Here is a 23,347-nt window from a genome sequence, read left to right as displayed (position 1 = left end):
CTCTTCCCTTGGGGCCGGTGGTGACTGTGTCCCTCGCATGGAGCCGGCTTCCTTCTTTCTCCCTTGTCTCCTTGCATCCTGGAGCCCTGAGTCTACGCATTCAGGCTTCAAGACGGTCTTCCCTGTGTGACTGTTTCATAAGACGTGATCTTGTCAATGTGAGATGAGAAAGCTAGAAGCTTTGCCTGGCTGTCGTACTGCCTTCTGATAAAAATTCACGCTGGGGAATCCCTTTGGCAAGCCTGCCTCTGCCACCCCTTCATCTGTTTTCTGGGTGAGACCCTGGAGACGTGCTGGGCCGTCCCTGCTGCAGAGGGTTTGGAGGTGACGGCTCATGTGGATGGGGAGTCAGCTGCTGACCTCAGAACAACCTGGGAAGAAAAGGGCGCTGCACAGGCCCGAGGCTTAGGGCAAAACCTGCTTTTTCATTAGGGAAAAGAGTGGACACTGAGTTGCCAGCTGTGTGTCAGCACCGCTGTGGCATGCTGCTTGAGTTAGAATGAGGGGCTCCACATAACGAGAGGGAGTAAGGCTTTCTCTATGCCCTCTGCTGGGCCGTGTGCCCACACTGTTCACGAAGGAGCTCTTGACCCGGCTCTGCTGTGAAGAGGGAGCCCGGAACCCTGGGGCCTCAGTGGGGCTGGCAGGGCTGGGTGGGGCCAGTGCTTTGAGGTTGGAGATCTTTTCCGCTTTGTGTACCAGAGGATCTCTGTTCAAAACTGCCAAACACAAAAGCCGCTATGGACAGCACGCTGGTGAATGCGTGTGGCCGTGTCCCAGAGGTGTTATTTACAGAAAGAGCTGGGCGCCGGGTCTGGAAAGCCTGGCGAACCCTAGGCTTACCTGCTGGCTTTGGGGAGCAGAAGGTCCTCAAACCTGTGTGCACTGGCGGGGGCTGAGGACTTCAATGCTGCTGAAATGAGCTGGCGTGGCGGGCAGCACCTGGCTCCTGCCTGAATGGGGTGCTGCTCAAATCGAATGTGAGTCTGTGTTCTGCATACTGTTTTTGTTGATCTGAACAAAATTGTTCATTTGCAGACTATTTGTTGTGCTGATTCTTGGGTTATGTGACTTGCAGAGGCCCCACTTCAGTAAAGGCCAGCAGCGTCCACACCAGTGGGTCTCACGGATCCGGCTGCAGGCTGCAGGCTGCTGGCCCTGTGCCTCTTCTTCATTCCCAATTGTGTCAGAAGTCCCCACTGGTGGCCCTGACCTGTGGCCAGGCTTCCTGTGCAGCTTCCATGAGCCCAGGGGCTGGGGCGGCCATGTAAACCTGCACCAAGGACCCGGGTCTCGTTGGCTCCCCCATTGGGAGTGCTGACGTAAGGTTTCCCTGCACTGACCAGGAGGTGGTTTCCCCCAGACCTGCTCTGGGAGCAAGTGAAGCGCTGTAGTGTCGTCAGTGTCTAATGCTTTGTGTTTGGACCCTGTTCTAGTCAGCTGTTGGCCACGAATATCAGTCGAAACTTTCCAAGCACTGCTCACAGGTGGACTCGGTCCGTGGCTTCGGAGGCAAGTTTGGTGTCCAGATGGACAGAGTTGACCAGGTGAGTGACGTGGTGCTGGGACTAGGACCGGCTGGGGCAAGGGGGGTGTTCCCCGTGGGTCTCAGCCCCACTGGGCCATTGGTAGTAGCAGGCAGGCGGCCTCCAGCTCTGGGGAACTGCAGAGAGGGGCAGCTCCCTCCCGGGATGCTCTGAGAGCCTGGGCCCACCGGGGAGGAGGCGGGACATAGCGGGCTTGCTGTAGCAGTCCCTGCAGCCATTCTTCACTGCATGCCCTGGTATTGGATGGCGCTGTCTGTCCAGATGTGCCAGCAGGGACCAGTTCCACCCATGCTTCTTACGTGTGTGTGTCTGACAAAGTGACATCAGAGCCTGTACTGGGGGGCAGGATGCGCTCCTTGGGTCCAGGACTCAGGCTTTGTGTCTGGGTATTGCAGTCATCCTGGGCCTGAGCCTCTTCTCTGATTCTCTTCGGCTCGGGGCTGTTGGCTCCTTAGTGGAGTGATAAGGAGCCGGGAGGGAGCCGATGCCAGTGGCAGATTGAGGCCTTGTGACATATTAGTCACGATTCCGAATTGATGTGTCTGTGAAATGATGGGGAGGATCACATCTGTCTCACAGGCATGTGCTCAGATGCCCATCGCAGTGCCCGGCTGGCAGGGGTGCACCCCAGTGGTGCACCCTGCTATTCTTGTTATTAATATTAACGTTCTCAGCATGGCTTATTTAAAAAGCAAGCTTTTGTGAAGCCCTTGGAATGAATCAGCTGCGCACCGCCTGCCGCCATGTACCGGGGAGGGCAGGTCCCCGTGGGTCCAGCTTGGCCGCCGTGTGCCGGGGAGGGCAGGTCCCCGTGGGTCCAGCTTGGCCGCCGTGTGCCGGGGAGGGCAGGTCCCCGTGGGTCCAGCTTGGCCCCCTTGCTCACTGGGTCTTGTGGAATGTTCGCTGGCCTGTCCGCTTAGGACGCCAGCGCTCTTGCTTTACTGTCACTTAACACTTGGCTTAGGACCCAGAGGTCACAACGACATGTTTTATGTTTTTTAAAATTTCCTGTGTCGTGAATTCAGAGAGATTATTTTGGGGCATTGAAAAAAATGTATTCCTTTCCATGTTTCATTGTGTTTTTGGTCATCACAGTCTGCTGTAGGCTTTGAATACCAGGGGAAGACTGAGAAGCACGCCTCCCAGAAAGGTAAGATGTGAAAAGCACAGAAAGAGGCTGGTGCTGCAGGGGCCCTGATGGGAGGAGGCCACAAAAGAGGAAGAATGGAATAAGGAGTGATGATGTTTCCCAGGAATGGTGATGTTTCTCCAGCCTTGCATCATCCCCTGGAGCTGTTTCCCGGGCGGTGGCTGTTGCATAAGGAGGATTCTGCTCTTCTCTTCATGTTTCGGGATCATCCGGATGCCATGTGATGGATGCATCCCCCATTCCACAGCCCCCTCAGAGCAGCCCCCTCGGAGCCCTGGCGTCTGGTGTCATCGTGGGGCCTCCCCCTTGTAGCGGAAGCCACCTTCCCTTCATCTGGGCGGTGCTGCTCCTAGAAAAGAGAGTTCTCAGATTTATTGGCAAAAAGCTAACTCCCTGCCCCCCACCCCCCAGGATAGAAACCGGAGTTGTTAAATTCTTGTTTTCATTATGCACATACGGTTTTACTGTGCTGGGGATTAATCTTCATTACATCATACTAGTCTCATTTTTGAAAGACCAAGGCATATTGCTACCTTAAATTTCTCAGCTTATTTTTTGCAAGCTTATTTCATTCTTCCTCTTTTGTGGCCTTGCGTCATCCGGGAAAAGCTCTCAGTCCTGAAACAGCCTAGGTGCAGTCTAGGTGTAGGTAGCTGTGGGGTGGGCAGGCGGAGGATCGGTGTCTTATCTGCAGTGTTCAGCTGCGTGGCTTCAGATGAGGCTTTCTCTTTCCTTTTTTTTTTTTTTTTTTTTGTTTTTTTTTTTTTGGTTTTTTTTGAGACACAGTCTTGCTCTGTTGCCCAGGTTGGAGTGCAGTGGTGTAATCTCAGCTCACTGCAGCCTCTGCCTTGTGGGTTCAAACAATTCTCTTGCCTCAGCCTCCCAAGTAGTTGGGATTACAGGTGTGCGCCACCATCCCTGGCTAATTTTTCCATTTTTCAGTAAAGATGGGGTTTCACCATTTTGGGCAGGCTCCTGGCCCCAGGTGATCTGCCCACTTCAGCTTCCTAAAGTGCTGGTTCCTCGTATGAGGCTTTCTAACTGTTACCCAAGCAGCTGATTTTCAAAGTTGGCACGTGGCTTCATTTCAGACAACACAGAGAAGCTGCCCTGTGACAGCTGACAGGGCCCAGAACCCCACCACGCCCCTGTTGTGAAATGTGTCCAGCGCCACCCGTATGGAGCAGCGGGTGGCTCACTGTATGTTTTAAAATGTGTGCTTGATCTGTTTGTGAGTTGTAACCCCTACACGCTTTTGCTTAGTTTGTCACCCGGCCCATGTGCTGACCGCTGCCCTGTCTCTTCAGACTACTCCAGTGGTTTTGGCGGGAAGTATGGCGTGCAGGCCGACCGCGTAGACAAGAGCGCTGTGGGCTTCGACTACCAGGGCAAGACGGAGAAGCACGAGTCACAGAGAGGTGGGCGGCCTCCCAGTGCTTGTAATCATGTGTGCACCCCCAGAAACACTCACGGGGCATTTTCTCTCCGCACCCATGGATTGCTGTATTTTTTTAACTTAAAATGCTTGGTGTTCTTTTTCTACCAGTGGATTTGGGCTTTTCCTCATTCGAATGGCTGCATCGTCCCCCGCCGTATGAGGATTCCATAGTCCACATAACCATTCCTCATTTGAATGTGGAATTTAGGTTCTTTCTTTTTCTCTCTCTTTTTTTTTGTAGAGATGTGCTCTTGCCATGTTACCCAGACTGGTCTTGAACTCCTGGTCTCAAGCAGTTCTCCCACCTTGGTCTTTTAAGTGCTGGGATTACACGCGTGACCTGTAAAATATTTCTTCTTTTTTCTTCTTTTAGATGGAGTCTTTCTCTGTCACCCAGGCTGGAGGGTAGTGGCATGATCTCGGCTCACTGCAGCCTCTACCTCCCTGGTTCCAGTGATTTTTGTGCCTCAGCCTCCTGAGTAGCTGGGATTACAGGTGCACGTCACCACGCCTGGCCGATTTTTATGTTTTTAGTAGAGACGGGGTTTTGCCATGTTGCCCAGGCTGGTCTCGACTTCTGACCTCAGGTGATCCATCTGCCTCAGCCTCCCAAAGTGCTGAGATTACAGGCGTGAGCCACCGCACCTGGCCAGAAAGTGGATGCAGGGAACATCTTGTACCTGTGTCTTATACACGAGCGATTGTTCAGAAGAATCAGCTCCTAGACGTGGAAGTGCTGGGTCGAAGGCTCTCGAATGTAAAGTTTCCCTAGTTGCTGCCACGTTGTCTGTGGAGGCTGTGCTGACTTTGGCTACCGACTGCCTGGCCCGTAAACCGCTCACCCAGCGCTGCAGAGGGTGCGGCCTGTTGGCCTGCCCGCCCCTCTCTTGTTTGGCCTGCACATTTACATTTTTTAAAAATATTTGCCTGCATTTGAAAACGGAGAGCTTGACTATTTAAAAACTCAGATTTTTTTGAAAAATAAATACCCAAACCAAGAAACACCACTGGAAGATCCAGCGTGCTGGCTTGGCGATTCCTTGAGGAAAGTGCCGGCAGCCTGAAGGGCAGCTTGGCTTGCAGCAGTTTGTCGCAGCCCGGCCCGGTCTCACAGCGGCGTCCCTGGGCTCCGGTTACAGCTGCGGCGTTTGCAGGCCCTGCCAGTTGCGCAAGGCTGCTTTCCTCTCTCTCTCGCTCTCTTTCCCGGGAACAATCCGTTCCTCATCTTCCTGACGCCGCACAGTCCTGAGCAGCGCGTGCTCCAGGAAGCCACATGAATGTGCGACTCCAGGGAGCCTGGGAGCACGGGCCGAGTGCCTGGGCAGACGGGGGGCTCCTGGGATGCCTCAGGCCTCGAGCCTCTGCATTTGTGCTTTTAATGGGTCCACGAGAGAGTCATGTTTTGGTATCGAAGTGACATGCTCAGCGGCTTCATTTTGAGTAGAACTGATGTTTCTGGAAGCTGCTCTGTGTTGTGTCCTGTTTCCTGGCATCCCTCTGCTTGCTTCAGTTGGTGAAACAGAGTGGCCTTTGAAAGCCTTGCCCCTGGGCCACCTCCTCTGCTTAGAGTGGTCTCAAACTCCTGACCTGAGGTGATCCACCCACCTCGGCCTCCCAGAGTGCTGTGATTACAGGCATGAGTCACCATGCCTGGCCTGTTTTTTAAATTTATAGTTAATGATTTAACTTGGAGATGGAGTCTTGCCATGTTGCTTAGGACAGACAGCCTCCTGGGCTCAAGCGATCCTCCCTTCTCAGCCTCCTGAGTAGCTGGGCTATACGCACACGCCCCCAGGTCTGCTTACCAGTCACATAAGTAGCACGTTCAGATTTTTTTTTTTTTTTTTTGAGATGGAGTTTCGCTCTTGTTACCCAGGCTGGAGTGCAATGGCGCGATCTCGGCTAACCGCAACCTCCACCTCCTGGGTTGAGGCAATTCTCCTGCCTCAGCCTCCCGAGTAACTGGGACTACAGGCATGCGCCACCATGCCCAGCCGATTTTTTGTATTTTTAGTAGAGACGGGGTTTCACCATGTTGACCAGGATGGTCTCGATCTGTTGACCTCGTGATCCACCTGCCTCCGCCTCCCAAAGTGCTAGGATTACAGGCGTGAGCCACTGCGCACGGCCATACGTTCAGATATTGTCTGTAGTATTCGGTGGTGCTACAGGGGACCTCAGGGATTTTTTGTGTTTTTTTTAATTGAATGATAAAATACTTTGTTAAGGACTACTAAGACCCTTGCACGTCCACTGATTTCACTACTCCTTTTTAAGTCATTCTTTTTGTTTGTTTGTTTTCAGATTACTCCAAAGGTTTCGGTGGCAAATATGGTATTGACAAGGACAAAGTGGATAAGAGCGCCGTCGGCTTTGAGTATCAAGGCAAAACAGAGAAGCACGAGTCCCAGAAAGGTGTCTTCAGCTTTATCTTACTCTCTAGGCAGCAGCTGTTAATGTGACAGGAAAGAAAAAACACTATTGACAGCCCCTCACATAGATGGCAAATCCAGAAACGCAGCTGCTGAATCAGAACTTGGAGCCTTAGCGTGTTTGATGCTCCAGCCCAGCAGCGTTGCTTATCATGGCGGCTGCGCCCCGCACATCTGTGTTGTGCGTGTGAGCCTGTGCTGCCTCATGGTGCGGGCAGGAGCTGCATGCGTGGGAGCTTCCGTGGGGGCCTGTCTGGCTCAGTCGCAATGCCTGGGTCATAGACCAGGTTATTTTCTGCCACTCTCCAAGGAGGGCCTCTTCATGGATGTTATCTAAAGTATTACCAGGGATCCAGAAGGCAAGGGTCGATCAAGTGAATCATGTGTATTTAACTATTGAAAACATACTTTCACCTGTGACCCACGTTACCTGTTAATGATGGGTTCTGGCCTTTTGTTGTGCATGTAGACTATGTGAAAGGGTTTGGAGGAAAATTTGGTGTGCAGACAGACAGACAAGACAAATGTGCCCTTGGCTGGGATCACCAGGAGAAATTGCAGCTGCATGAATCCCAAAAAGGTACATTGACTCTGCCCGTCCTGGAGATGGTTTTGGAAGCCTGTTTTTGTTCCTGCTGGGTCAGTTGGTGTGTGTTGTGTCTGCGTGTGCCTGCTGCACGTTGTTTTGTCTTCGCTGTTTGAAGTTGTCCTGTGTGCACCCCCAGCCCCCCAGTTCCAAAAACCCTCCAGCTAGGGTAGTCACAACCCCTCCCCACTAACATGGGGGTGGTACCCAGGGAGCTGGGTTTACCTGGGGGTGGGGGCACGGGTCATGCCTGCAGCAGGGGGCTGGGTTTCCCCGGGAGTGGGGGCATGGGTCAAGCCTGCAGCAGGGGGCTGGGTTTCCCTGGGAGTGGGGGCATGGGTCAAGCCTGCAGCAGGGGGCTGGGTTTAGCTGGGGAGTGGGGGCATGGGTCAAGCCTGCAGCAGGGAGCTGGGTTTCCCCGGGAGCGGGGACATGGGTCAAGCCTGCAGCAGGGGGCTGGGTTTCCCCGGGAGTGGGGGCATGGGTCAAGCCTGCAGTAGGGGGCTGGGTTTCCCCGGGAGCGGGGACATGGGTCAAGCCTGCAGCAGGGGGCTGGGTTTAGCTGGGGAGTGGGGGCTGGGTCGAGCCTTCAGCACTTCCGGGATGCGCTTGCCTTTTGCCTTCAGGAGGTGCAAAAGAGACAGTGCTCCTAGTCCACGTTTTTTGTCTATAAAGTGGGCTGTGGTTTTTGGCAGGAGATACTTACTTTTGAACCGGAAGTGTTTTCTTGTCAGAACAGGTCCCCCATCCCTAGGAAAAGGAGTCTAAGGGGACTGAAACCCTCCCAGTGTGAGCCAGTCCCGAGACAGGCAGGAGCAGGGCTGAGGCAGCTGTGGTGCCTTCTGCGTCTCCAGGGCCTCTCCTCCCATGCATGCAGATGCACACTGGTCTGCAGTGTGGGTAGGACCCTCGGAAGGAGCTGCACAGCCCGGATTGCCTTTACTGCATTATTTAAAGTACAGTTCTTAGCCTGTTTCTGGATCTTGGCTGAGTGTTTGGATTTTTCAGTTCATTCTTTAATGTTGACCTTTGAGCCAGCACTGAGCCTGGGGGTTGGATCTTGAAGGCCGTGATCAGGAGAGCCCTTGCTTTGTGGAAACAGTGTTTGCTTCTGCACATGCTCCTGTAACTCTAACCCAACTGTGTTTTCTCTCTCGGTTGTTTTCCCGACTGTTGCTTGTGGATTTTCAGATTATAAAACTGGTTTTGGAGGCAAATTCGGTGTTCAGTCGGAGAGGCAGGACTCCGCTGCCGTGGGGTTTGATTACAAGGAGAAGCTGGCCAAGCACGAGTCCCAGCAAGGCACAGTTGCCACTAGCCTCCTACCTCCCCCTCCCTCTCCCATGCAGCCACTTCTAGCACAGACTTCAGGGCTCACCATCATCGTCTGCAACACAGTCCTCCTGTGTCACCAACTGTCAACTGTCAGGCCATTGGGCACTTAAACCCACGTCTGTTAGAGCGACACTGATTTTGGAGTTGCGATCTGCTTATGGCAGGAAGCGCCAGTTAGTGAGTGGGTGCTGTCTAACCCTGTGACTCATCCAGTCTCTGGACCGGGCATCTCCGCTCACCAGCAGCATCCTGCCTGAGGCTGTTCTGCTGTTAATGTGACTGCTGTGAGCCATTGAGTCAGGCCTTCCTGCCTTCCAGATGACAAGAGAGGTGTTTGCTCCAACCAAGCCACTGGCCATTTGACCAGGGGCTTCGTAGCAGTAAGGCCCAGGAGACAGGCGTGTCCTGTGTGGTCTCTGTGTGTCATTTGTGGTGGTGTTTTTGGCCAGGGGCGGGAGGTTTCTCGTTTGTGCCGTTTGATGACACCGTGTGTGTGACGTCTCCACACAGAGCCACACAGTGTGTGCGTGAAGCCAGCTCCGCACCTTCCGTAGAGCAGTTATTTTGCTACCTTCAGAATCTGGACTTGCTTGTTAGAGCCTGAACACGTAATTGGAAAAACAGTCATTCCCTAACCCTGCAGGGCAGATTCTAGGCTTCCCACCTGCCGTGTTAGAAACGCACAGCAGTGTTGAGGCCTGGGCAGGTAAACACCTGGGTGGTCCCACAGACTGCATGGAGATGGCGGTGGCTCTCCGTGGCCTCACTCTGCATGACGGTGTGACTTTCATGTGGATCTGTGTTGCTGCAACAGAAGTGTTTGGCTGGTAGAGTTTCCACATGGATTTTTTTTTTTCTTTTAAAAAGCAAGAGAACAAACTGCGATTGAGCCTCTTTTTAGCGCTCAGTAGAGCAGGAGCACAGGAAGCAGATGAGAATAAGCTCGTGCTGGTGCAGAAGACTGTGCTATTGAAGTGGCGTGCTGTAAAGGCCTGTCCCTGCCCTCTTTCCTCGGCCTAGCTCCTCAGCCTGCCGCCCTGCCGCCCTGCCCCTCCTGCCCCTCAGGGAATGCTGAAGCCCGCCCCTGGCCTGTGCTCGGCTTCCCCTGCCTGCGGCGCACCACCTTGGGTGGAAGCAAAGCTTGCCTTGCACGTAGAGCCTCGCTTGGTTGTTGCCATGTCTCCCGCTGTGGCTCACCTTCCTGGGCTGTCTCTGGATCTGTCTGCATGCACCCGCGGTCGGCCCCACGCTCGCCTCCACCTCGCAGTAAGTGTTGTGTTTTGCCTCGTTTCAGACTACTCCAAAGGATTCGGTGGGAAGTATGGGGTACAGAAGGATCGGATGGATAAGGTAAATATTCAGACCCGGAGCTTGGTGTCTTCTGGGTGGGCGTGGCTCACTGCTGGCCGCCATCTGCGCACGTGATTTCCGTCGATGACTGACTCGGACAGTCCTGTGCTCCTCATGGCCACGCTGTGGGATAGGATTGGCACTGGCCCACCTCCTAGCTGGGGGCCGCAGGCCAGGCAGGCTCAGCACCTGCTGCAGCACAGCAGTGGACGGCTGGGCTGCCACGGGAACCCGGGTGGTCAACGTGAGCGGTGAGGGCCTCGAGGGCTCACGCCCATTTGAGCTTAAATTCTTAACAGTAAATCAGGTTGGAACCTGAGTGTGTTAGACTGAGCGTGGTGCTGCCCTGCTGGTGGCCGGCGCTGCGTCTGTGACGATGCGTTGTCTCCTGTCTTCAGCCTCACAGAGACTCAAGACTCCACACTGCCTGCTCCTGTGCGTGGCTGGTGGTCACAGGTGGCAGGGCCAGTCCTTGCCTTGCAGTTGACCACACACGGTGCCATCCAGGGAATCCTGATGTGGGCAGGCAGAGCAGGTGTTTGGACTGGGGTCCCCAGGGAGCGGTCACTGGGGCTCATTTCTGAGGGCAGCTAGGAGTTCACCAGGAGCGAAAGCTCAGGAGACCATAGAAGGGCGAGGCGTGGGCCCGGGTGGGACAGGAGTCACAGCAGGTTCTCAAGGAGCTGAGCTGCAGAGGGAGGGTGGGGAGGAGGGCTAGAACCGGCCCGGAGAGCGTCAAATGCTGTAGAGTATTCTGCACATCATTATGAGACATGCTCGACCCTGAAAAGTTTAGCAGGCAAGGGACAGTGCAGGGATCTGCTTTGGGTGGATGTGGGGCCAACTGTGGAGCCGGAGAACTGGGAGGAGCAGATGTGGCTGTCAGTGAGAGACAGCTTGGGTAGGGCCGGGGCTGGGCCCACTGCGTGCAGAGTGGGGAGGGGGAGTAGGCATGCGGTCAGGACACTGGGCAGGGGACCCAGAGGTGGCAGGGGCCTTGCAGGACGCTGGGAAGGGTGGAGGGAATGAGCTCCCCTGTGGGTGGGCCACAGGTTGTGGGTTTGAGGCTGGAACCTGAGGGGCTGCCTGTGCTGAGTGTCTGTGGTCAGCATTGATGGTTTGGTGGTGACCGCTTGTGAGTACATGGGGAAGGCAGCGTGAGGGTGCTGCCTTTGGGGTTCTTGTCTTTAATCCAGGAGGGGGTGGTGCTTCTCTCTCTCGGTTTGCTGTGCAGTTGAGCCCCAGGCTTAGGGTGACATAACTGCCTGGGTCCCACTACATCATGGCATTGGGGCTACAACCCAGGCTGGGAGGTGAGGTCGTTCCCTGAGGGTGAGGCTATGTTTCCAGGGGTTCTGGTGGGTGACTGGACCCAGTAAGGCCGATGGCCTTGCTTTTGAACAGGTGTGAGCGGCTCAGGGGACGTGGAATGGACCCTGGAGCTGACTGACAGGAGGAGGGAACAGGGTCCGAGGAAGGAGGGGCAGGCCGGGAACGGGGGTGAGCAGGAGGTGCTGGGCAGAAAGGGGCCATGGGGTGGGGGCTCTGGTGGCTTCTGAGCCTCAGGGGTTCTCATCAGAGGTGGTGAAACCTGCAGTGAACCTGGGCACGGCCACTGGTCTTCACGAGCCCTGCCACTCTGCGCCCGAGTCAGCACGTAAGAGTCATCGCCATCGTTTGCTCAGACCAGAGTTGCGTCCCCTACAACGCAGAAAGGTGTGATTGCACCACTGGGAAGTGTGGAGGACGGGCCACCTGAGGCTTGCGTGTGTCCCCAGCGTCGTCTTCCTGTAAATGCTCACACCTCTGGGTGGCGAGGGAGGGTGGGAAAGGCTTGAAGCTGGTCCCAGAATTGGTGTATGATAGAGCAGATGGAAATACTTTCTTCTGCTAATGCTGACTCATGATCGCCTGCAAATGTGGTTGGTAATGTTTTTCATGCCTCAGATAATGTGCAAAACCGAGAGGCCACGATGAGCGCTCCAGGCTATGTCCTGGGCCTTCGGGAAGATCTGGGGAAGGGATTTGCATCTGGTAGGAGCCATCACAGGGCATGGAGGAAAGGGAAAAGCGCTTTCCTGACGCCCACTTCCTGTCTCCACAGAATGCGTCAACCTTTGAGGATGTCGCCCAGGTGTCCTCTGCCTACCAGAAGACGGTACCTGTTGAAGCTGGTGAGTCCCGGCTGATCCCAGGGGCACCGTGTGGTTTCCCAGGAAAACACTGAGGGGAAGGACAGTTGTGAAACAGAGCCAGGAGCAGACGCACCACTAGTAGAAAACGTGATTGTTGCCACGTATTTTTGGGAAATGGTCCTTTTGATGAAGATCCTGTTTCTCCTGCAGAGGTTTAGAGTTACCTTTCAGACTCAGCGTGGTGTACAGCTCTTTCCGTGGGGTCCGTTTCAAGGGGCTCTTCCCACAGCAAGGAGGGGTGTTAAGTGCACATCACAAGGGTCCAACTTCCAGGAGCAGCTGGGGCCTGCCCAGCTCCCTGCGTCACTTGGTCACAGCTGTGATGGGAAGAGGATGTCAGGATGTCTGTGTGCAGGTGACAGCAGACATGGTCTCCGCTGCTGGTTCTTGGGCCCTTGACGAGGTAGCTCAACACCTGCCTTTTCCGTGCTGGGCACATGATGGAGTCATAGGTGGGCCATGCCCGGGAGAATCGGGTAGTTGAGGAATGTTGTACATGAAAGCAAGTGCTAAATTTAACCCAGGCCAAAAAGAGCCACCACTGCCTGACTGCGGGGCCATGGATCCACAGTTCTCGGAGTTCGAGGGCCCAGGACGCACACTTTGGCTTCTAGTGAGAACCCCCAAGACGTTGCTGTATTTGATGACACTGACTCTATTAGAAATTAGGAATGTTTTATTTATTTATCTTTTTTGAGACAGGGCCTTGCTGTGTCATCCAGGCGGGACTGCAGCCTCAGTCTCCTGGGCTCCAGCAGTGCTCTTGCCTCAGCCTCCGAGTACCTGGAACTACAAGTGCATGCCACCATGCCCAGTTAGTTTATTTTTAGTAGAGATGAGGTCTCACTAAAAGAGAGAGACCTGGTCTTGAACCCCTGCGCTCAAGTGATCCACCTGCCTCAACCTCCCAAAGTGCTGGGATTACAGGCATGAGCCACCACAGCCATTGGAAAGTTATAAATCGATTCACTTAAAAATAATAAAACTAGGGCCAGGTGCAGTAGCTCACAGCTGTAATCCCAACACTTCGGGAGGTCAAGGCAGATGGATCACCTGAGGTCAGGAGTTTCAGACCAACCTGGACAACATGGTGAAACCCCGTTTCTACTAAAAATACAAAAATTAGCTGGGCGTGGTGGCGTGTGCCTGTAATCCCAGCTACTCAGGAGGCTGAGACAGGAGAATTGCTTGAACCCGGGAGGTGGAGGTTGCAGTGAGCTGAGATTGTACCACTGCACTCCGGCCAGAGCGACAAGAACAAAACTACTTCTCAAAAAATAACAATGAAACGGGCCGTGTGCAGTGGCTCGTGCCTATAAGGCCAGCACTTAGAAGAGTGGCATGGATTGGTTTTTGTGAATCTCCTTAACAGAGGACGGCTGCGTTCTCACATCTGCCTCTGCAGTCTGTCGATGTTACGTTGTTTAGGGAGAACATGTGGAATTACCTAGGAAGGCAGCTGGGAAAGGGAGGGGCATCTGTAGCCTTGAGGGCAGTGAGGGTGTCCCACGGTGCCACCCAGGCTTGGCAGATGGTGGCATCGCAGGCCGGCTCCTTTGGCCCTGTGAAGGGCTCGCTTCCCCAGCATGCTCGGGCAGCACCGTGTGTTGGTGATTTGGAAGGTGCTGGATCTCTTGATCCAGCTTCCAGTGTCCAACTTCCAGTTGCGGACACTTTTCTCATTATACGGTACCAAAAAAATCACACTTGCTGTCATCGTCAACCTCATCAGCATAGGCTAAGTGGAAATTGTCATGTTCGTGTGGCAGCTTTCCGTTTTTCAAAATTCTTTTACTTGAAAGCTGGCGTTTTCCCACTGGCAACAAACGCTACAGTAATTTTTCCTGACACAGTAGGCTTAGTTCAGCCACTTGGGAGAAAACTGCTGCCAGAGACCCAGCTTCGCATGGCCGTGGTTGTCTGTCAGTTGTCATTTCGGGAGAAAACGCTATTCCATGAGAGAACAGTCACCTTGCAGCCCTAACAGTTGTATCTGTGTACCTTGAGACGGGCGACAGCCCCCGCAGTCCTGTACACAGCAGGGGTGGCTCACGTGTCTTCCCCGCTTTCGACTTAAATTTTTATTATTTTTTTTAATAGATGTGGGATCTCACTATGTTTTCCAGGCTGGTCTCCAACTCCTGGGCTCAGGCAGTCCTCTTGCCTCAACCTCCCAAAGTGTGGGATTACAGGCATGAGCCACTGACCTCTGGTCCATTTTTGTCACACAGAATATCAGAAAATATACTCAGTGGTTGAGATTTACTATGTTCAATATACATCAATTTCAGTATACATTGGTACCTTTAACTGCTTTATCAAGGTCACACGTCTTTAAGGGAAATTGGCTGTTTTTATTGAAGATTGTGAGTGTGGCGGTGAAGATGCCGTCTTGTTTAGAGATCTTCCTGGTGCCAAGCTTAGGGGGATCGCTGGTCGCACCAGGTGCTCGGTGTCCTGCGGCAGGCGCCCATTGCTGGCTCCAGGCCAGTGGGCTGAGCCTGCCGCTGTAAGAACCTTTCCCTTCTTGGGGGTCAGGGGGTGGGGAGGCCACCTGCTGTGGGGCTCTTGTCCAGGAGCCATGTTTTTGGTGTGCTGAAGCCACACATCCTCCCTCCTTCCTCTGTAGTGACCAGCAAAACAAGTAACATCAGAGCTAACTTTGAAAACCTTGCTAAGGAGAAAGAGCAAGAGGACCGGCGGAAGGCGGAAGCGGAGAGAGCTCAGCGGATGGCTAAGGAGCGGCAGGAGCAGGAAGAGGCCAGGAGGAAGCTGGAGGTGAGCGGCGAGGAGGCGGCTGGACCGCGCTCTCTCCCAGATCAGAGCTGAGGGGATTGAGGGCTCGGGGGCCTGGGCAGGGTCTATTCTTGTTCAGGCCAGGTTTTCCTTGGAAGGCATGTTTAACTCTCCTTTAAGGCCCCCCTTTAAGGCACATGTAACTTGTAGCCGCATACAAGCTGAGTCTCTGGCCAAGATGCTCCAGGCAGCTGGCTAGCCCTACCCTGGTCTTGCTGGCCTAGCCCCAGGACCCACCAGCTTGCCCTGCCCTTTGTCCCCGAGCTGACAGCAAAGTCATGTTGGCTTCCTCCTCCATGGACCTCCTGTCCAGATGTCAGCCTGAGTCTTCTCACTCCTCCCCCTCCAGAAGCCCCTCCTTTCCCAGGTGGAGTTTTGGGGTTTGGAGGGGACTCTGCAGAGGCAGCCTGCTCTCTGGGCCCTGCTTCTGCTTAGCCACGCAGCCCCCCCACTCACCCAGGCCCCTGCGCTGCGGAGAAGCGCCCCCAAAGGAAGATGCCAGAAGTGCACCTCTGGCGCGGGCAGAGCTCAAGCCTGTCTCTGGGTGCTTTGGGTCTAGCCTGGGTGGCTTGCCGCTGGCAAGGATTTGGGGGCTGTGAATAGAGCCTGGGGCCTACAGATGTGTGTGTGTAGTTACCAAACGTGGCTCTGCAGCTGGGGCCTCTGCCAGCCTGTCTGGAAGCCTGGGCTTCTGCCCACCCCAGGCCTTGTCACTGTGGGGCCACATAGCACATGGTAGTTCCTGTGTTTTACCTGTGGATGGCACCAGGTAACGTGGGAATTTACAACTGTCCTGTTGGGGTCAGGCAAGGCCACAGATGACAGGAACCGTGCGAGGATCTCGAGACCAGGGGTGGTTTTTTCTTCAACAAGACAAGACAGCACTACCATTGTTTCCATTAGAGTGAGGCAGCCTGCAGAGGCAGGAGGTTTGGAGTGGACACACGGGGTTCAGATCCTGCCTGGGCGGCTCCCTAGCCACTGTGCCTGCGCTTGCCACCTAACGCCCTCAGACTCAGCGTCCGGCACTGGAGCCCGTAGGCTGTCAGTCAGTTTCCTGTCACTGCCGTAGCCACCACCACACAGACAGCACACCGCTAGTGTCTACGGCTCTGGAAGCCAGAAGTCCTCGGAGATGTCAGCAGGGCTGTGCTCCTCCTGGCAGCCCCGCGGCCCCATCCTCCCATCTCCAGCCTCTGCCTTCATCGTCACCGCCCCTGTCTGTTCTCACGCTCCTGCCCTGCTCCTCGAGGGACCTTTGATTATATCGGGTCCACCCAGGCAGTCCAGAGATCTCCCCCTCACAGAACCCGTAGTTTCATCACACACAGAAGTCCCTCCTCATAGGATCTGAGGGATGGGATGTCAGCAGCTTTGAGAGGTCATTATTCTACCCGTTCATCTTTTAGCCCCTAAAGATTCATGTCCATCCCATAGGTAGACACACTCAGCCCATTTTAAGGTCCCCAGTCTCAGCCCATTGCAGCATTAACTCAGGCTCCCAAATCTGCCTGACTTGTCTAATCGCGTGTGGGTGAGACATGAGCCGTGAGCCAGTCCTGGCACTGTCACGTACTGTCTGTGTGACCTCAGCCTCAGAGCACAGTTGCCCCTCGGATCCTGCCTGGGTGCTGACGGGATCTGAGGCTTGGTGCCCTGACTCAGCCTTGGGCCTGGGTGCTGACGGCATCTGAGGCGTGGTGCCCTGACTCAGCCTTGGGCCTGGGTGCTGACGGCATCTGAGGCGTGGTGCCCTGACTTAGCCTTGGGCTTGGGTGCTGATGGGATCTGAGGCTTGGGCCTCCAGCTCAGCCTTGGGCCTAGGTGCTGACGGGATCTGAGGCTTGGTGCTCCGGCTCAGCCTTGGGCCTGGGTGCTGAGGGATCTGAGGCTTGGTGCTCCAGCTCAGCCTTGGTGTGGGTATTTTCCGCTCCTTCCCCCAGAGTGTGTCTAGAGCTTGGGCACAGTCTTTTCAAACATGGCAGGGTGACAATGCAGAGCAGCATGGCAGCATTTTGATTGCTGTTTGTTTTCACAGGAGCAAGCCAGAGCCAAAACACAGACGCCCCCTTCGTCGCCCCCACCTCAGCCAGCTGAGGAGAGGCTGCCTACGAGCCCTGTCTATGAGGTTGGTGTCTTTGGTGTCTGAACTGGCGTGACTTACTGCCAGAGACCGGGTCCTGTTTGTGTAGCGGAGGAAGCCCTTGAGGCCGGCAGCGCTGCTTGGGTGTTGAGAGCATTGCTGCCGTCCGGGCCGGATCGGGGTGGGCCAGCATTGCCTGGGGGTGGGCAACATGCCCTGGTGCTGTTGGGACAGTCGTGCAGGCCCCTGTGATGTCCTCTCACCCTTCTGCAGCCTGCTACCATCTGGCCACTTCACTGTAGTCCCCACTGGGGTCCCCTGCTGCCAGATAATCAGATGGGGGTTCCTCACCCCACTTTCCCTCTGCTGTGCTGGATGCCGCTGCCCTCCCTTGGCACTGAGCTACCTTCTGAGCGATCTACCTTCTGTGCCTGCCCCATTCAGCTCTCCAGCCTTGCAGCCCCTCCCGAGTGTATCTGCAGACGTGCTCTCTGGCCTTCCCTGTACTGCTGACCCCCTCACAGGTCCTCGTCCCTGAGTTACCGAGCTGCCTGTTGGTGCCCCATCTGACTCTGACTTTGGGTCTCCTCCCTGCCAGCACCTCTGTGCTAACCATCACCTCTCCTGGCCTTGGCCCTGCCCCTTCTCCATCCCGTGGCCATCATCCTGGTCTGTGGATTCATGTTTCCTCACCCAGGAGCCAGTGAGTTACAGGGGCGCACACTCCAGTCCGTGGCAGTTCAGGAGCCCAGAGAGAGCCCTGGAGGTGGGCAGGGACTGGGGCCTGGGCCTTGCTGGCCATGGCTTCATCTCCACCCTGCTGTCCCTCCTTGGCTGTGCTGCTGCTGCTGCTGCCTTCTGCCCTTACTGCTAGGGCCTGGGGGGATGTGGTGGGCCAAGCCTCGTAGCTTGTCAGGAATTGGCCCACTCTAGATCCTCCCCTTGGCAGCCAGGGCTGTCTGCCACAGGAACGCTCCGGCGGCCTGCCCCTCCCGCACAGCTCAGCCCTTGCGTGGTTCCCAGTGAGGGTGGAGTTGCTCTCCCTGCCTAGTTACCCTCCCTGGCGAGCCAGTTCTCGGCCACCGGCTCTTACCAGAGCTCCTGGGTGCACGGTTCTCAGCTGTCTGCATTGCTTTCTGTCACTTACTGCCAGTGACATCAGGTGGACGCTGGTTGGAAGCGTTGATTAAAGCCACCATCGGTGATAAGCGGTTCAGAAATTTCGTTAGGGCTGAGAAGCTGGAGTAGCGGTTATGAATAAAGAGGCGTTCCACTGTGCACCTTTGTAGCTGAATGTGATTCTTTGGTGATGCCCTTCCAGGACTCTGCAGAGGGGATTTGTTCAGGGCAGAGCCCCGTCTGCAGGCTCAGCTGCCCTGGAGCCACGTGGTGCAGCTGCGGTCAGGCAGGGCCAGGGCCGGGCAGCACATGGCAGGAGGGTGGCCACTCAGCCCAAGGGTGCCTTGTGTGGCCTTAGAGATGGAGGCCTAAAAATAGAAATCAGCCAAATTAACCCAACAAAGGCAGGCTGTACCCACAGGCAACAGAACAGGCAGGGGCGTGTCTCCCAACACGCAGCGTGGATGCGGTCGCTGCAGGACTGGGGAGTGTTACAGGGCTGAGGACCAGATCATCCGGAAGGAAATGCATGCCCCTCCCAGCACCGCCGCCATGGTGAACATGCTGGCTGGCCTGGCCTTCCTCTCCCGGGTCTGTTTCTCAGTCTTGGCTGGGGCTGAGAATGAGATGGCCTGTGGGTTTCTGCTGGCTGTGGCAGTGTGGCTGCTGCTCTCTAGAAGTCAGCAGGGGCCCCGTGCCACATGCGTGTGGCCCTTCCTTCCCCAGGATGCGGCTTCCTTCAAGGCAGAGATGAGCTACAGAGGTCCTGTGAGCGGGCCAGAGCCGGAGCCCGTGTACAGCGTGGAGGCCGCTGACTACCGAGAGGCCGGCAGCCAGCAGGGCCTGGCCTACGCCACAGAGGCTGTCTACGAGAGCGCAGAGGTCCCGGGCCGCTATCCTGCAGGTACTGGCGCCCCACCTGCAGCGCCCTTCCCGGGGCGGGAAGCTCCCGGGACACCCTCCCCTGCCTGTGGTGTCCTTGCAAGGAGCCTGGGTTTTTTCACTTGCTTGCAGGGTTTCCCTCTCCTGGCCGAGAAGTGCTCTAGATACATTTGGGGCGGCAGCTCCTGTACTGGGTCCCAGAAAGATCCCCATTGTGCCGGGGACTGGTGGGCAGAGGCAGAGGAAGGGAGGGCTTCAGCTGCTATCCTGTGTCCTTGGGACAGGATCTTAGGAAGTGTCTAAAGCTTGAGGATGCTGGGACGGGCGTGGGACTCGGTGTTGCTCAGCTCTGTCCTGGCTTGCTTTCAGAGGACAGCACCTACGATGAGTACGAGAACGACCCGGGAATCACAGCCGTTGCCCTGTACGACTACCAGGCTGGTGAGCGGCTCGCGCTCGGAGGGAGGCCCGGGTGGTGGCGACCGCCTCTGCCTGTTCCCTGAGAATCGCTTCTCCAGCATTGTTTTGACTTTAAGGAATAATTTATTTGAGATGATTGCAGAGGTATAGAAAAATTGCAGGCATACTACCAGGAACACTCATGTCCCTCACCCAGATTCCATCTCCGCGTACACACAGCCCCGTTGTCCTTAGCATTCTCGGAATCCTGGGAGAGCCGCAGGGGTACCTGCCACCCCCAAAGACTTCAGCATGTTTCCCAAGCCCCACCCTCGAGGTGAGGGGGCCATACAGATGCCTTTGATGTTCGAGACCACGTTCCTGCCTGTCCTGTCCTGGCCGCCAGCTCCCCGTGTGGCCCGCTCATTCCTGAGTTCCCTTTGCAGCCTTGGCGGTTTAAGAGCAGCCTCAGTTCTGTGCTGGCCTCGTCCGCCCTCCCCGTGTTTCCTCAGAGCCAGGCTGAGCCATGCTCTGGTGGCGGTGAGGTCGTGGAGACCACACGGTGGAGCTCTCTGCTAGGCATGACGTCCACCTGTTCCTCTTTCCACAAAGTCACCACCACCCCTCCGCAGTTGATAAGCATCTTACAGGTGGCGTGGGATTCACCAGAACCCTGGGCGCTGCCTCCAAGCGCTTCCGGTTTCTTTCTGTCAGCACGAAAGCTGGCCTTCTACCATGAGCTGCTACCACCAGTGAGCACTGGCCGTCCGCGTTCAGTCCCTTTTGCACACATGCGTTCGCGTGCACGCATGTCAGTGTGTCAGGCGTCTCGGCACCTGTACGTGGATTCTCATCACCTGGCTCTCGCCCTCCATTCCCATCTCAGCCATCATCTTGGGCTTCTCTCCGGGCGTCCCTGCCCATCCCTCCACACCCCTGTGACCTTGGACAGCCCTTCTCCCTGCCCCCTCCATGGATGTGTCTGCCAGGGAGAGAGGGATGGGAGGGCGGGCGGGGGTGGAGTGATGTGGAAACCTGCTCCTGAGGAAGGGGTCTGGGTGGGTTGGCGTTCTATGTGAAGGGCTCTGTGTGTCTTTGTAGTCTTTCGGCTCTTGGCAGCCCAGGAGAGGCCGTAGGAGCCTCCGCAGTGCCGGCATCTCCGCAGGAGGCATCTCTGAGCAGGCTGCCTGGGAGCTCACTCTAGGTCGTGCCCTATTTTTCCGGCAGGCCAGGAAACGCTCACACTCAGCATCTTTCTCTGTGTTCTTCTCCCGCAGCGGGCGATGATGAGATCTCGTTTGACCCCGACGACATCATCACCAACATCGAGATGATTGATGATGGCTGGTGGCGTGGGGTGTGCAAGGGCCGGTACGGGCTCTTCCCAGCCAACTACGTGGAGCTGCGGCAGTAGGGCGGGCCCCACCCCCCGGAGCTGCGCCCCGGGTCCTCGCACTACAGATCAGGCCTTCATTGGTTCTTAGGTTTTGGGTTTTTTCTTTTTTTTTTTTTGTTGTTGTTGTTTTTTTTTTTTTTTTTTCTTTTTTCCTGGAAGGTGGGGAGGGGAAAATACACATTGCTTTTATATTTAATACTTTTGCTGATGCTTTTGAAAATGTTTATGCCACAGAATTTGCTAATATATTATAATCATGTTCTTTAGGAGGACTTTGGTCCTTAGTTTTATGCATCGATTTTTTTTTTTTTTTTTTTTTTTTTTTTTGGCCAGGTTGACCGTCACATGTGGCAGCTTGAGGGAGCTCGCATTCTCTTGAGTGCATGTCGCCCTCATCCCCGTCAAGTGCGGTCAGGACCTCCCAGGACAAGCCCGAGACCTCAGGTCGGCCCTGCGGCGGGCGGGAACCACCGTCCCAGACCAGGTGGCTGCTCTGGAGTCTCCGTGTTTGAGAGGAGAGGGGCGGGTCCGATGGAAGTTAGCATGGACTTAAGTCCCCCAGAGCACCGGAGCTGCCACGCCAGACGGGAAATCCTGTCTGTGTCGTACCGTGACGGCCCGCAGGATCAGGCGACTCCTAGCAGAGACCCTGGTTTTTCTCCTGTGCCCATCCTGATGCCCAGGTCACCAGCAGGGCTGCTGGGAGCGCCTCCTGCCCCTGCCGTGCAGTGTCACTGAGTCCTGGAGATCCTCCCTGCCCCGCTTGTCTCTGGACCAGGACTCACGGTGCAGTTGAGGTCCGTGTCTGCCCTGGCTTTTCATACAGGCTGATGAGTGGCCATAACCCAGATGGTCTCTGGGCCACCAGGCAGCCTGGGGCAGTGCGTGTGCCATGTCTCGGCACAGCCTCTCTGCCTTGGGAGGAAAGGCAGTACCTGCTCTGCTGTGAGCCTCCGGGAACACTCCTCCCATCAGTGGGGGTGGAGTATTTTTGCCAAAATATCCTGTTCAATTACGGTAGCATTTGATCAGTTGAAAGCTAGACAGTGTGAAGTGCAAATAAGTTAGTGCTCCTCCTGAGGCCCCACCAGCTCCGGGACACTGCTGTCCTGGCATTTGTGGGCACTCACTTTGTGGGAAACTCACCTCCTTCCTGAGTTGCCAGGAGGCTGGACCAGTCCCGTCGTGCCGTCAGGTGGGCAGTGCGTCTTTCCAGAAGGTCACGTGGAAATGTCTCGGGGCTTGGGTCGCAGAGCGCTCATCAAGCGTGTGTTTTTGCTCCTGAGGTGCATTTCTCATCATCCTTGCTTTACCACGATGAGCAGTGAGGTCGGGTTTTATATGCAACTTATTGTATTGGAATTCCTGTAGCACACCTCATAGGTATGATTTTTTTAATTAAAGAATTCAGAATAAACTTTTTTTGATCCACTTGCGTTGGTCTGTGGTCACCCCGTTCTGCAGTGGCAGCCGTGCCCGCCCCCACGTCCCGGACCTGGGCTGGCGGAGGCCCTCTTGCTGTCCTGTGCGTCACACATGCTGCTCTGGGTTAGACCCCACTGTGCCTTCCCCTTCAGTGTTCCTTAAAAGGTGCTGCTTCTAAAGTGAAATTATTTACTCTCACAGATCATCCAGTTTTTTTTGCACAAAGGTTCCAGGCAAGCAAAATAAAACATTCTGTGCTTAAAAGGCATTTCTGGGCTGGGCGCAGTGGCTCACACCTCTCATCCCAGCACTTAGGGAGGCCAGGGCAGGTGGATCACGAGGTCAGGAGATCAAGACCATCCTGGCCAACATGGTGAAACTCCATCTCTACTAAAGTTACAAAAATTAGTCAGGTGTGGTGGCGCATGCCTGTAGTCCCAGCTACTGGGGAGGCTGAGGCAGGAGAATCTCTTGAACCTGGGAGGCAGAGGTTGCAGTGAGCTGAGATTGCACCACTACACTCCAGTCTGGCAACAGAGCAAGACTCCATCTCAAAACAAAAGTCATTTCTGAATTACAATTCTCAAATCATGAGGGGGATTTTGCTCCCAGTCTCCTTTAGCTCAGAGGCACTGGAAGTTAAAGTCTGAGGGGAACAGCAGCTCTCAGGGACCAGGGGGTGCTGGGGAGCTGCGCTCCAGCTCACACCTCCTGGCCATCGGGCACTCTCCCAGAGCGCTTTTGGGCTGTGTGATATGCCTGCTACCCCTTCCAGCCTGGGTGGTGTCGGCCCCCCGGGGCACTGCCTCCTCCCTTGGGCCATCCCCACACCTGCCTCTGGTTTAGTAGACAGCACCTGTGCTAGTTGTTCTCACAGGATCCGAACGTGAGAGCACCCCACCCTCCTCCCACGACTGTGCTGCCGTGGGCCCTGCATCACAGGGTCGGAGCCCTCACAGTGAGGCCTGTCCCACACGGGGCCCGTCTGCCAGGTGAGATCGCTGGGTCCTGAAGAAAGGAGGCTTTGAGCCAGGGGAAAGACCCAGCACAATGTGACGGAGGGAGGAGGTCGTGCAGAAAGGAGCCCCGCTGGCCCACCCTCTGCTCAGTCTGTCTCTGCCTGTGCCATCTGCAGGTGAGCGTGGCAAAGACTCACCAGGAGCGGGCCCCATCTTAAGTGGGTCTATGTTTCTGTTCCGTTGGTGGCCGAGCGT

General features: G+C 55.6%; 1 protein-coding gene across 11 annotated transcripts in view; it reads left to right on the top strand.

Moving 5' to 3' along the window:
- The window catches only part of CTTN (cortactin), a 35,815-nt gene extending 13,672 nt beyond the window's left edge, over window positions 1–22,143 (top strand). For 5 of the 11 annotated variants that reach the window (XM_032282514.1, XM_032282513.1, XM_032282511.1 and 2 more), the window contains 13 exons: window positions 1,437–1,547; window positions 2,643–2,697; window positions 4,005–4,115; window positions 6,440–6,550; window positions 7,037–7,147; window positions 8,345–8,455; window positions 9,783–9,838; window positions 11,943–12,012; window positions 14,663–14,811; window positions 16,868–16,957; window positions 18,758–18,935; window positions 19,283–19,354; window positions 20,590–22,143. In XM_032282514.1, coding sequence (XP_032138405.1) covers window positions 1,437–1,547; window positions 2,643–2,697; window positions 4,005–4,115; window positions 6,440–6,550; window positions 7,037–7,147; window positions 8,345–8,455; window positions 9,783–9,838; window positions 11,943–12,012; window positions 14,663–14,811; window positions 16,868–16,957; window positions 18,758–18,935; window positions 19,283–19,354; window positions 20,590–20,726 — 1,362 coding nt within the window. In that variant the 3' untranslated portion in view covers window positions 20,727–22,143. Of the gene's footprint in view, window positions 1–1,436; window positions 1,548–2,642; window positions 2,698–4,004; window positions 4,116–6,439; window positions 6,551–7,036; window positions 7,148–8,344; window positions 8,456–9,131; window positions 9,195–9,782; window positions 9,839–11,942; window positions 12,013–14,662; window positions 14,812–16,867; window positions 16,958–18,757; window positions 18,936–19,282; window positions 19,355–20,589 lie in introns of all 11 variants that reach the window. The other 6 variants (XM_032282519.1, XM_032282517.1, XM_032282516.1 and 3 more) reach the window with 5 other exon arrangements.
- Window positions 22,144–23,347: the final 1,204 nt, after the last annotated feature.

Source organism: Sapajus apella, unplaced genomic scaffold (assembly GCF_009761245.1).
Source record: "Sapajus apella isolate SASKATOON/1434 unplaced genomic scaffold, GSC_monkey_1.0 scaffold14, whole genome shotgun sequence".
NCBI lineage: Eukaryota > Metazoa > Chordata > Mammalia > Primates > Cebidae > Sapajus > Sapajus apella.
The sequence above is the reverse complement of the archived record's forward strand: the minus strand, read 5'-3'. Positions and strand labels throughout refer to the sequence as shown.